This window comes from Amborella trichopoda, chromosome 13 (assembly GCF_054954075.1).
Source record: "Amborella trichopoda isolate Santa Cruz 75 chromosome 13, AtrichopodaSantaCruz75HAP2 v2.0, whole genome shotgun sequence".
NCBI lineage: Eukaryota > Viridiplantae > Streptophyta > Magnoliopsida > Amborellales > Amborellaceae > Amborella > Amborella trichopoda.
The window spans coordinates 34384794-34398803 of record NC_142348.1 but is presented as its reverse complement, the minus strand read 5'-3'; the positions used below and the strand labels follow the sequence as shown (position 1 = coordinate 34398803).

The window sequence follows — 14010 nt, the reverse complement described above, 5'->3', positions numbered from 1 at the left end:
CATGAGAATATTGCAAGTTTGGGTACATAAACTAACACTTAGTCTATCTAAGTCTTGTCTTCTTCACTCTCTATATCTTAGTCTTTTTTAGCTTTGTCTTGTTCACTCTCTATTTCTGAGTCTTTGGGAAAATATTTAATGAATCTAGTAACACCCTCAATTGTACGAAGAATTTTGCGTCTTGCAACACATTATCTAGACTGTCCATGTTCAAGATTTTTATAGGTTTATAGATTTACTTGATTTTAACCATTTTTGGAGTTTAAAATTTTATAATTGGAAATGAAAATAAATTTTAGATAATCTTGAAAAAAACTTACACAAAATTCCATATTATGATAAAATTTAGAGGTGTGCCTTAATTGGATTGTTTATGGTTGTAACCTTATAGAAATCACACCCTATACAAAATTAAGCCTTTTTTTTTGGAATTACTATAGGCACAATTAAATGCCCATTGCAGGTATAAAGCATCGACTACAGTAAATAAATAAATAGACATAGAGTGAACATCTGAGTTCCTAGGGGTTGCAATCCCAAATTTCATAAATCGAGAACGTTATACTTTCGGGATCGGATCCACTTTCCTCATGAGCGAGCTCCATAGATTTTAGGATCGGGGTCACAGCCTTGTTAGGATCTAGTTTCGAGAATGTCGGGATGGTGATCTTAAAATTCTGAGAGCGGGGATCTAATTTGTTCGGGAACCACATCTACAATGTTACGGAACGCTTTCCGTGAGACAAGGGGAGCGAGATTCGTTAAGTAGAGGGAGAGAACTCTATTGTGAATGAGATCGAGATTCGTGAATTAGCAGAAGCGAGCTCCGTTGTAAATGAAAGAGAGATCCATGAAGTAGAGGAAGCGATCTCTATTGTGAATGGGAGCGAGATCCTTGAAGTAGAGGGATCCGTTGTGAATAGGATCGAGAATCCTAAAAATTGGAGCGAGATCCCAAAAAGATGGGAACGGGTTCTGGGCGAGATCCCGGCTTCGGAAAGCTGGAGCAAGATTCCAGATCTGGAGGTGGTGCTCGCGGTAACTATGATTTGCCCCACTGGTCATCTGGAGAGAGAGAGAGAGAGAGAGAGAGAGAGAAAGAGAGAGAGAGAGAAAGAGAGAGCGAGAGAGATGGCTTGCTAGTTTTAGGGATAGCACATAGATGTCCGTATTTCAAATACTAGACAACTGTTTTGCTTTGCACGGTATAAAATCTACCGGTCCAGTGTTCGTATTACCGGACAAGGGGGTAACTTGGGAAAAAAAACACCGCGAAGGGGGGTGCCGCCCGTAATTTGAGACAAACATGATCCCATTTTGTATTTGACCCCCCGTAAAAAAAGTAAAAATGCTTCTAATTGGGCTGGCCACGGCCCAGCCCAATAGATCATTTCGAGCCCTGCCGGCCTCCTCACTTGTAAATTTTTGGCCAGGCCAAATAGTTTTTTGGGCTTTTCTAGGCCTCGAATTGACCCGGTGGAAGCCCTATCCATCACTAAGGAACTAATTACCCTAGTATCTCTAACAAATGCTGAACGTTGTCAAGTTCCAGTTTTTGGCAGGTCCAGAGTACCCTAACAATGGTGCACCTTAACAATCTGTCATACGATTCACAACTCCCACTTTCCCCCGCCAGTGGACTAAGGATTAGAATGGAAAACAAAACCGATATCATTAATGAATGCTAGTGCTTTAGTAGTGGTCAAGCTCCCTGTTTTAGCTTGTTAAAAAATTCTACTAGTATAACTTTAGAAAAGGGAATAGATCCTAGGCTTGAGTGTTAGAGTGGGGGAGCGATAATGTGATGTCTAGGTTTAATTCATATTATCCCATGAACAGGTCCCAAAAAAAAAATACACGATTTTTTAAAAATCAGCTGACTAACTTGGGATTGGTCAGCGGCCAATCCTGTTTTGGCCCGATTCTATGGTCATGTATGCATGAATTATTTTCAGTGCACTAATCGGCCAATTGGTGCACTAATAAGCGATTTGTTCTAAAAATCAACTAATAGGTGCATTGTCATACTGCAGAGTCTACAAATCTGTCATTTTAACATTTTTTATATATTTTTTATTTTTTTTCTTTTCCCTATTCTTCTATTTCTTTAGTTAAAACTTTATATATTATTATAATTTTTTTATTTGCTAACTATAGGGTTTGCTGCCTTGGGCGAGTTGACTCAGGCGCACTATAGTTGGTCGGCGCAAGAGGGTGCCAAGCCTGTAATTCCCTCCACTCGGGGGGATAAAAATTTGAGCATTGTTCATCTGATTTGATCTTTAATCTAATACCTACATAACCAATCCCCCGAGGGGCACATAGGCATACACATATATACAGATATGAGAGAGATGGAAATTTATCAAAATTGTCATAATGAGACAAACATTTTTATATTTTTCCTATATTTTTAATTGAATTCTAAAATACCCAAAAAAACAAACATGGTCTTGAGTTGAAATATTATAATATTTTATATTATTTTATCATATTATATTATATATTATATTTATTTTTATTTTATTGATGTAATTTATATTATATAATATATATTGATTACATATTACATATTTATTATATATTGATCACTGAAAAAGTATTGCTTCAGGTGCCTAATCATTTTCTCTGAAACCCAGTTATGCTTATAATATTTTTTTTTTTGCTTTCCTTATGTGCCAATACAAAAAAAACATGTAAATTTTGAACATTTTTTACAATTTTTTGGGATATTTTTGGGATTTTTACCAAAATTGCATTTTTTCTTTTAAAAAAAATTCGGGCACTAATCAACGATCTAGTCGGAATTGGTCAGACTAATCAGATCGGGCCAACTAATCAGATCGGATTAGGCCATGACCGACTAATCAAATCTGGCCAGGACCGACTAGTCGGCCCGATCCGTTTGTTTCGAACACTGATATAAAAGAATAACCACCAGAGTTTACATAAGAGAATGGAAATGAAAAAAGTGATCAAATGAAAAGAGAAGCTTTCAAAAATTTTACATGAGTGACGTTTCAAGAAATCAAAAAGTTAAAATGCTAGATAAAGCCACTATAAACTCAAAACGAAGAGAGAGAGAGAGCATGACCTTACGCAAGGTCAAAAGTTTTACATGAGTGACGTTTCAAGAAATCAAAAAGTTAAAATGCTAGATAAAGCCCAATATAAAGTCAAAACGAAGAGAGAGAGAGCATGACCTTACACAAGAACAACGTTTAATTTGAATGCGGGAAAATCATGGAACAAATGGAAAACGTAGTAAGAGATAGATCCGTATGGAGAAATTACTGTCTATAAAGAAATATACCGGATGAAACTATTTATCTTTGATATAAAGTGGTCATATTAATAACTGTAATCATTTCATTGACTAAGTTCAAACTTCAAAAATTTTTTTTTCGAACTTTGTGACACATTCAAGCTATGAAATTCTATCAAATTTCGCATTGTATGCTCGTAAGTAATTGTGACCAAAGGTAAATGGTCTCATTGTATACAATCCCTAAACAAAAATGCATTAAACTTTTCAGTTTGGAATTTGAAAAAAGAAAGTGGAAATGGGTAGTCTTCCTCTTTGCATTTCATTGAAGGCACCCTATTTAGAGTACGATATTGAGATAGAGAGAAATAACAATTCCATTAAATTAAGCTTTTATTTTGAACTTTGGAGATTAAAACAGAAGATATTGAAAGCAAGAGAAATAATTCCATCAAAATTACGTAAAGCTTTTTTTTTGAACTTTGGAGATCGAAAGAAAGATATACAGAGACAAAACCGTTGTTCATCAAAACTTAAGTTATAGAGAGATATAGAGACATGAGAAAGGTTTTTATACTTCTCCTATAGCATAGAAGATCTATGTTTCTCCTACCATTCAGCCATCAAATTTTGATCAAGAGAGTCACTCACCGTTTGATCTTAGATCCGACTTCTCAAAGTATTTTATTTTTTATTTTTTTTATACAAATTGTATGAATATGAAATTTGGCACGTACAATATTTTCCTTGGGGCGCACCTATTAAAAATATTAAAAATAAATTTTCGATAAAATATAATAACCAAAATGCCTTTTGAAACTTTCACAGGTATTTTGGTCATTTTATTTTATTGAAAATATTTTTTTTTATATTTTTCACTAGTGCGAGTTTAATAGAGGATTGGACTTCCAAAATTTGATATAAAAATAGTATATAAAAAATAATTAAAAATAAAATTGCGTAAAGATGTGACATTGTGATTGGGGCAATCTTAACCCTCAATTCAGAATGGACGGTTGGATAAAAAGAAACACTTAAATTTTATGCTGTAGGAAAAGCATAAAAAGCTTGCCCTATAGTCAAAACCAAGTATCCATTGAAACTTATAGTTTCCAGTTTGGACTTTAATAAAAGAAAAAGAAGAAGAACTTATGATTGTAAATCCAAACATAGGGTTGGCAATATGGGCGACCAAGGCAGCCCCATCAGCGGGGCCCTAAAAAAAAAGTAGGGCTTGGACGTCCTGGCCTGGGACCATTGCCAGCTCATTCGGCCATGATCAGGCCTGCTCTTTTTATTTTATTTTTATTTATTTATTTATTTAAATCTTCATGTTTTTTAGCCCAACCTAGCCCCTACCAGGCTCCCACCCTTTATTCCCGAACTTCATTAAATAAAAAAAAAAAAAAATTCTTGGAGAAGTAACGATGAGTTTATCGTGCATCATGAAACACACTGCCGTCTTCTCTATTCCTCGGAATTTCCTCCGCCTCCTGAGTTTCCAAACACCTGACATGATTCCTTTCTCAAAATTAAAAACCAACCCATTTTCCACCCCCTCTTTCTGCTGCATGCAGAAAAAGATATGCATCTAAACAAAACCTCCTCTTTTTCCTTCTCTCTCAAAAACTAAACCCCCTCTTTCCTCTCTCTCTTTCGAAAATCTCCCCCCCAAACTCCCGTCTTCCTCTCATCCATGGCTAAATCCTCGTTCTCTCTCTTGATTATATTCTCCCTCTTCTTTCTCTCTCTAAACCCTGTCAAAGCAGATTCAGTCCATGAATTGCTGCAGAGCAAGGGTTTACCTGCTGGTCTTTTGCCCAAAGACGTGAAATCGTACTCTCTTGAAGACGATGGACGCCTCGAAGTTCATCTTGATCAACCCTGTTACGCCAAATTCGACGGGATGGTTTATTATGATCGAGTAGTTCGGGGGAACCTCAGCTATGGCGAGCTTACTGGAGTTGCAGGTTTCTCTCAAGAAGAGCTCTTTCTGTGGCTTCCTGTCAAGGGTATCAAGGTTAGAAACCCCGATTCTGGTGTTATTCTCTTTGATATTGGGGTGGTTCATAAGCAGCTCTCGTTCTCTCTCTTCGAGGACCCTCCGGATTGTAGGCCAGAGGTCAAGCAATCGTTGAGGCTCATATCAAGTTCCGTTTTCTCTCTCTAGTTTTTCCCCTGTTTTAGAGGTATTTTAGGGTGTAATCATGGTGCTATCTTGTTCTTTGATGGAGAGTTTGTGGTTTTAGGGTTTATGTGATGGGGAGGTTTATGTGATGGGGTTTCATATTCTTGTTTAAAACCCTAAACTGGGTTCCTAAATTCAGAATCGGATGACTCACCTCGTTTCTTTATTTTTTCCCTTCAGTTTAGATGATCGAACTTGCTCTGTTTTTCTTAATGAAATAACATATACACCCAAATATATATTTTTTTGAAATATTTCCTTTGATATATATTCCTTTTGTTTTATGGAATCTATTAATGAAGTTGTTCTTGATTTCCCAGTTTCTTATTTGGGTTTCTTGCTTTTGTTCCTTTAAACCTGCATGGGTTTTTTTGATCTATTACCTGTACCATAACTGCTCTGATTTTGATGCAAATTTATCTTCTTTGCAGATGATTTGTTGGGTAAGATTGACAAAAATCAGGAGGAGTATACTAGTATCAAGGCGGGCTGATTTGGGTCGTTACACTTCAAAACTAGGAGCACAATAATCAAGACTTTTATGCTAATCTTAGTTACCTCTTAATCACTAGAGTTTCAAGGTGAATCTTACTGGTGTATGAAATAGGGATTAGAGCTTCGCTGCAAATGGGATGGCATTAATGAGGTTTCTTTTATGTTAAGTCTCTTGAGCATGAAAAAGAGGTGTTGCTTTTAAGTTTAACAAAATACTCTCTGCACTGCTTCTGAATTGGGTGGGTATTGAAGAAACTGTGGGTGAGTACAGTACATTGTCTCACGGAAGATCATGTGAGCCACAAAAAGGCTGTCTCCTTTTCAGGTTTCTCTATCTAGGTTCTCTCTCTAAACGTTCTCTAGGTTTCTCTCTCTAAACCTGCCTATTTTTATTTATTTTTTTTTGGCGTTTTGGCAGCTTCTTAATGGTTCTCTCTGCATCTTGTGTCTTCTTGTGTTGGGCTGGTCATGCGTCGGTTCAGTTCAGAGTTTGATGCTCCAGTTAAGCAAAAAATTTTTGGACTTCTTATTTTTTCGAGATGACGAATATCTCCTTGTGAACTTTACCAATAGACGAAATTGACCCTAGTTCATCTATCATTTAGGGGGTGCGGCTTGTATACGGTTGCAATATTAGGTTGAAATGCTATATGTGGGTGAGAGTTACAAAGATTTATACTTATGACATCGAACGTCAGGTCACATGAGTCAGACAAGGTTACAAACAATGATGAAAAATGGAATACTTGATAAAAGGAATGGGGACTTAAAAGGTAGCATGCCTAAGGGGAAAATGGGTTAGAAATCACATAAAAAAAAGGTCGAAAGGGGTATAAGCTTTTAGAATTAGTTCATAATGATATAAGCGGACGAATGATTGTGACAACAAAAGGTCACATGAGATACTTCATCACTTTATCGATAACCACTCGAGTAAAGTTTAAGACTACATAGCGGAGGTTGAAAGCCTAGGGGGGAGTACCATTAAGAACCTTAAGGTAGGATAGGGATATAGAGTAATCTTAAAGCTTTTATGACGTTATTTACTAAACCACCATGTCCTGTTCACTTGAACAAAATGGAGAGGCCCATAAAAGAATAAGCAATTGTTGGGTGTGTTTTTAGTCACATGCATGACTAGATGGATTTTAACAAATGATCGATGGGAGAATAAGATGATCGTGACTAAAATGATATGCTTCATCTTTAAACAATTACGAGTAGTGATTTTGACGTCTTCCCTCTCCTCTTTGTCTAGCATAGTCAATGAAGCTCAACGTTGATTGTGTCCTTTCTCCCTTCTTCTTTCAACACAGCCAGTGATGCCTAGCACCGACTGCATCTTCTTTCCTTTTTTTTTTTTAACACAGTCGGTAATGTCTATCGTCGACTGTGTCTTTTTTTCTCTTCTCCTTCTAACACAGCTGGCGATGCCAAGTGAGGACTGTGTCTTTCTTTCTCTTCTTCTTCTAACACAGCCGGCGATGCCAAGCGTCGACTGTGTCTTTCTCTCTCTTTTTTTCTTAAATACAGCCTACGATGCCTAGCGCCGACTGTTTCTTTCTCCCTCCTCTCTCCTTCCTTCTCTCTTCTTTCGCATTCTTCTCTTTCTATCTCTTTCTTCCTTTCTTTCTCTCTTCTCTTCTTTATTCTCTTACTTCTTATTCGCTTTTTATGATTTCCATTCTTTTTGTTATTCTTTCGTTGATTAAGAAGGGCCGAGATTAGCCTTTCATGATAATCTTGTCGTCTAGCCATAATGTTGTTGTGCCAGAATTTTTGTGCTCGTTTTATTGCCACGACAGACTAACCATCGTGTGTAGCTAGTCAGTATCGGTATTGACATATGATAGTAATTCTGTTGAGTTGATCTGAGTTATCAAGCCTATTTTGCTACTATGTTAGGTCAATTATCCACCAGCTTAGTCATTGTGCTGATCTCCTCACTTGGTTAAATTCTTCTTTCCCCCATCTTCCTTCTCTTATTCTTCTCTTCTTCTTATGAATGTGCACGCTTGTGTACGTTCACCAAAGAGGCAATGTGAGGTCTGTTTACTCACCTGTCTTATAACATTTGTCATATATTTGCTATTGCAGAAAATAGGAGACTACAAGCCAAGGGAGGCGATTTCGAACCAATTTTACGACTGGGGGGCTTTCTTCGTGATCTAAGAGGGTCAGCCTGAGTGAGTCCCGAACCCACATTAAATTCTTCTCTCATCGGTTGGTAACACCTACTCTTGTTCTCGAACAAGGTTCTCGAGATAGCGATCTCAAAAGGTCTCGAGTCTCCCCTGAAACTTGAGATGCGTGCCGCCCGATCATCCACATCCAGAGGGCGAGATCGAGGCACCTAACCCCATACATTTTTGATAGATATGTTGAGTAGAAGTAAGTGTTCTTGTGGGTTTTTAACCTCAGTAAGAATTAAGAGTGGAAAAGAGAGTTGAGATATTCAGGACACTAGGAGAGAGATAATCGTCTCCTACGATTTACTTGAGACCTGTTCTCTTAGGAAGACCAGACCAGAAGGATAATATCCCCACGTACATCCACAAGTATTTGGGTCGATATACCCTCGATGTTATCTTTTTTCTTTTGATATGTTTGTATATTTTCTTCCTTAGAAACGAATGTATAGGTTTCAAGACCAGAATCTAAGGTGTTTGGCTTAATTTTCTTTTATTTAGCTGATGCAAATTGTAACAAAGGATTAAACCTTTGGAATTGTTTAGTGCCTAGTATAATATAAAGCTTTTGTTTCTGATATAGAATGCACGAGTGAATTTGGCCTCGAATGTGATGTCCTCTAGTTTTCTATTTGGATTCTAATGTTTGTTTAAACATTTCATTTTAAGCATTCACATTTCGGAGCATCCAAATCTCTTGCAACTCTACTAGGGAACAATTCACTTTTCATCTCTAGTTGAGTCTAGGAAGTTGAATCTCTCTCTAGGATATGTCTTGAGTCACGATCTTTTCCACATTTACTCTCTTGTCTTCTTTACTCACCCTGACGAGCGAACCCCTGCATTCATCATAGGTCCTCAGAGGTAATAATGGTTGCGGTAGTGACATCTTTCCAAGTAGGAACCATGGATGTCCCACTACACTTCTCCCCAACAAGGGGACAATCTGTCTTCAATGAAGCCACTGTTAGGCCATGTGTTATGAAGACGATGATGGCAAGAAATGAGTCCAAGCCGCGAACTTCAAAGGCTAGGACAATGCAAAAATTCCAGCCTCAAGTGGACTTAGTCCCAGGTAGTAGGTCGTTCAAGGTAATCTTGTCTTACCCTAGCAAGGGTTGATGAGCGAAAATCAATAACGGTGCCTTGGCACGTATTATCTCAAGGCAAACACGACCACCACGTCTCGTGAGGCCCATCATCCTTGCACGTAAGAAAGATATCCATGCTGCTCCTGCAAGGTTCAAGCCAGGATCCTCGCGTTTCAATCCCTCCATTTCATCACCTTCAGATTCCTGGTTCTTGCCTTTAATCATACGGGTTTTGCGCTCAGCTATTCGAGATGCTCACCAGATGGCTGTTAGGGATCCTCACGATGCTAACCGTCCAGGCCGCCATATGTTGCTCACATGTCGGGCATCTTCGCACCACTAACATGCCCGGCCCTAATAATTCTTACTTGTTGGCGATAAGGAATCCTTGTGATGCTAATCCATCCAGGCCACTGTATGCTGCCCAAATGACGACAGTTAGGCATCTTCACGACAATAACTTGCCCGACCCCAATAGCGCTACTAGTTAGCAATTAGGAATCCTCATGATGTAACCCATCTAGGCCTCTGTATGTAGCTCACATGCTGGTAGTTAAGCATCTTCGAAATGCTAACTTGCCAGGCCCCAATAATGGTCGCCGGCTGGCGGCTAGGAATCCTCGCGATGCTAATCCATCAAAACCGTTTTATGCTGCTCACATGCAGAAAGTTAGGCATCCTCGGGCTTCAGTTTCTTGCCTTTGATCATATGAGTTCCGCCCTCACTTGTCAATACAGTCTAGATGTCGGAGGTTAGATGTTCCTATGGAGCTAACTCACCCAATTCACGTGACATCCATCGACTGGCAGTTTGGAATCCTCATGATGCTAACCTTCTTAGATCGCTGTATGCAGCCCAGATGCCGACAGTTAAACGTTCTTATGGAGCTAACTCACCCAACTCACGCGACACCCATCGGCTGGCGATTGGGAATCCTCGCGATGCTAACTTGCCTAGATCGCCTTATGCAGCCCAGATGCCCGCGGTTAGACGTTCCTATGGAGCTAACTCGCTCAGTGGCTAGGAGTTCTCGCAAAGATGAGCCACCCAGGTCATCTCGTACTGTTCGTTCACAGATCACCGTAGTAGAATGGGATTTGAGGCAAGTCGATTACAAGCCTTGTTCGTGATCCCAAGGCGGAGTCCAAAAATTACACACTAGCTCATAAGGCACATTTTAAGATTGTTCTCAGGCATACGCATGGGGTTATTACCCAGTACGTCTTGGACAAAGCAAGGGAAGCCATTCAAATAGATCAATGTCGTACACGACCACTGTAAGGTCGAGACCGGAATCAATCTAGAAGGAGATCACGCACGACCTAGGAGAGGATTTTCTCGAAATTTGGTTGTGTAACAAGATCTCAGTAACCACCCAAAAGCTCGATGGAAATGAAGAAACCCCAAGGGGCCAAATTTCCATGGGTTTTGATGATGTCTAATCCCTCTCATCTGAGCTCCCACCTACTAAGCCTCTTGCAAAGAAGGCAAGCAGGGATAGGAAAGAATTATCCACCACAGCATGCGCAGTGTCTCCAAGGTGCAGAAGGATCCCCATGTACCTCTGTTCTGTTTCCTTTTCAAATTCCCCGAATTCACCGAACCAGTCTCGGATAAGCTGTCCACTAGACCTTTTGAACAAGACCATATCATAAGTGTGCTGAACATGGGAGTGGGGAACAACCCACTCGAAATTGAGGAAATGGAGCACCTAAGGGCAATATTGGCCTAGAAAGAAGCAGAGTTCCGAGCGTAGACAACCGAGCTCGAGGTGATAAGGGCCACTAGAGAGGCTCCCAATCATAGTGGCCCTTCAGGACAACAGTCATTGAATCCGGCAATGGAGAACTAATCAGACCCCGCACCTACACCGCTTCAATCTCCAGCTAATACTGCCTTAATGAAGGAGGCAGTGTGAAATTTGGTGATGGAGAAACTACAGTCACTCCATATTTTAGGGGTACAAACTCTAGACACGTATTGAAAACCATATCCAGCATATGTTGATGAAGTGTCATATCCTCCAGGGTACCAGCGCCCCAAATTCTTGAAGTTTGATGAGCAAGGTCCCCTCATCAACACTTGGCCCACTTCGTGTCTGCGTGAGCAGACTCGGCCAATAATGGGAACCTCCTGATGCGACCATTTATATAGTCACTATCGGGACTAGCTTTCGCTTAGTACTCACAACTACCTCCTAAGAACATATTTACATGGAAGAAAATGCAAGAGGCATTCTTAGCAAGGTTTCACAACACAGAAAGGGTGGGCCATTTAGCTGAACTCCTCAATCTGAAGCAAATGGATCATGAATCTATGCAAGTATATATCACTCGGTGGCAAAATATCATCATAGGTCAGGCAACCCCGCTCCCTGAGGACCAAGAGGTGCTCGTGTTTATTAAAACATGAGATCTGACATTGCAATACACCTGCATGCTTCCAAATCCCAAAATTTCATTGACTTGATAACTAATGTAATTAACCTAGAAAGTCATATGGAGCACTAGGCCTGAAGTTAGTAACCATTAGGAGGGACTCGGATAGAGCTAAAACTAAAGTTGCTCAGTCCAAAACTTCCATGACTACTTTAGTGGTCACCCAAGCGGGGAGAGAAAAGAATTATCCACCACCAAGAAGTTATGACTCTCCACAACCGTTGGGATGTAGACGAGGAAGAGGAGGAAGAGGTGATACTGTAGATGTATTGACTAAGAGAACTCCTTCGATAAATACCAGGTTCTCTAGATTTTTGAAGAGCTTTTAACATTTAGGACCATTACGCTTGCCGCAGAGTAGGTCAGTTAAATAGATCAAACCGACCATAGCATCGGATGAGAGGACATGTGATAAAAGATTTATATCCCTTAAAGGATATCATCAAAGGCCTCATTAAGGACAAAAAGCTCAAATGTGTTGTGCAAGAGGCACTAGAGGCAGAGACTGTGCCGGCCAACATGGTTTCTTTCGTAACAGGCGAAGCTAGACCCCAATCGGTAGCTGAGAACCTCCTGTATCAGGGGCCCTATGACTTTGATAAAGCCATTGTACCCACCATATACGAGAATCTCCTCATTATGGAACTTCTTCCCCCTCTGAGAAGGTGGAAGACATCGAAAAGAAGGCCTCCCTTAAAAGGCCCTTACAACCAATACTCGTGTTCCCGTACCCACAGGCTAGAAGATTGTTGGCCGATGATGGAATTGATACAATAATACATAAACTAGGGGACTATAGTCATCAAGTTTGTCCCTCTTGAACATTGGGATCTACCAGGTCCCCGTATTGAAGAAGGTCGAAGGTTTTCCTCACCTGAAGTTATTTGAGCTATGCTCAGAATACTTCAAGACTCTAAAATCCTCGGTTGATACCGAGGAAGTGTCAGAGCACGACTAGACTACTTATGTAAACCGCAGTGAGAAAAAGCATATGTAAGTCGAAGCTCTGAGAAGAGCCAGTTTGAAAGAGCTGGAGATGACCCTATCACAAGTAAGCACAGCCATGAAAGCTCCTCCCATGCCTTGAAATGTTATGAGCCGGGTTAAGAAGACAAAGAAAGGACGAAACATAGGCCCTCATTTGGCAGTACGACCTCGTCCTACTTTGAAAGACTTTATGCCTAGACCCATGATGATGAGCGGTCTTCATGAGCCAAAATCAATAGGTGAAGCCCCTCCATGAATGACTGCCAATGTGACTTGGTTAGTTGAGGCCGAGTCCAAGCCCCAAACCATGCAGTCGAAGTTAAGATCTGGCAAGAAAACTGCAAAGATCAGGCCATCTAAAGTCACTCCCCTTAAGAAGGTGATGCTTATGGAGGAGGCGTGGCCTGAAGCATCCAATGTTGCTGGACATTCAAAACAGCAGACAGATGGAAAGATTAGCAACTACAATGTGGTCTCTCATTTAAGAATAATCTTAGCCTCCATAAGCATATATGATGCCCTTTTTCTTTTAAAAGAACTTCGGGCTGCTTTGATACAAACCCTATCATCCCCTGAAGAATTTCAGGTTGAAGTGGACCAAGTCGAACTTGACCCAACAGTTCTGCCTGGAGATATGTTAGCCACCAGTTCTGACACAGATCTACAACTAGGGATGAGGCCCCATAATCACACTTTGATGGTGGAGGGGACCATACATGGCGTATACATCAATCAGATAATGATTGATGGTGGATCAGCTGTGAATCTACTCCCCCTTGAAGTCTGTGGGGATGGATGTCCAGAACTTGCAAGAAGGGCATATGGTGATACAAAATTTCAACCAGGCTACCCAACAGGTTGTCAGGAGCATTACACTGAAGCTTTAAACTGGAGAGCTGAAGGCTAATGTGACATTTTAAGTCATTGAAACCGAGGCTTCCTATAATGTATTGCTAGGGCACCCATGGTTACATGCCAAAGACATCATCCTCAAGACTCTGCATCAATGCTTCAAATATTTCTATGAAGGGAAGCAGCATACAGTTTATGTCGATCAAAAACCCTTCATCATGGTAGAATCCCACTATGCAGATGTCGAATTCTATAATCTATTGAGAATTCTGACCCCCTCCCCATTTAGGAATTAGAAAGCGAGAGTGATTCTGATGAAGATTATAGGATTGGGCAACCCTTGATTCGAATGCCTATATATTGAAGAAGGAGCCAAACCGCTCATTGCCATCATTCCAACAAGTGTCAATCTAGATACGTTGTACTAGATAAAAAATGATGTACTCGATTCTCTTCTGAAAATGAAGTTCAAATAAGGACAACATGAGGAGTATGAGCCTCGCC

At 40.1% G+C, this 14010-nt stretch overlaps 1 protein-coding gene across 2 annotated transcripts; it reads left to right on the top strand.

Annotated features, from left to right (window-relative positions):
- The first annotated feature begins 4835 nt into the window (after nucleotides 1–4835).
- Nucleotides 4836–6161, top strand: LOC18449003 (uncharacterized). 2 transcript variants are annotated; one of them, XM_011630561.3, is made up of 2 exons: nucleotides 4836–5415; nucleotides 5885–6161. In XM_011630561.3, exons 1-2 carry the CDS (start codon nucleotides 4962–4964, stop codon nucleotides 5944–5946), a joined length of 516 nt encoding a protein of 171 aa, XP_011628863.1. In that variant the 5' UTR covers nucleotides 4836–4961; the 3' UTR covers nucleotides 5947–6161. The 2 variants fall into 2 exon arrangements, with proteins under 2 accessions (XP_011628863.1, XP_088711801.1); XM_088855675.1 differs by having other exon boundaries at nucleotides 4836–5454.
- The last annotated feature ends 7849 nt before the right edge of the window (nucleotides 6162–14010 follow it).

What these genes read in the sequence shown, in the direction of transcription:
- LOC18449003 (XM_011630561.3), top strand. Translation starts at nt 4,962, where the DNA reads ATGGCTAAATCCTCGTTCTCTCTCTTGATTATATTCTCCCTCTTCTTT. An exon ending in ATCGTTGAGGCTCATATCAA is followed by an intron (nt 5,416 to 5,884) that starts GTTCCGTTTTCT and finishes TCTTCTTTGCAG; the next exon opens with ATGATTTGTTGGGTAAGATT.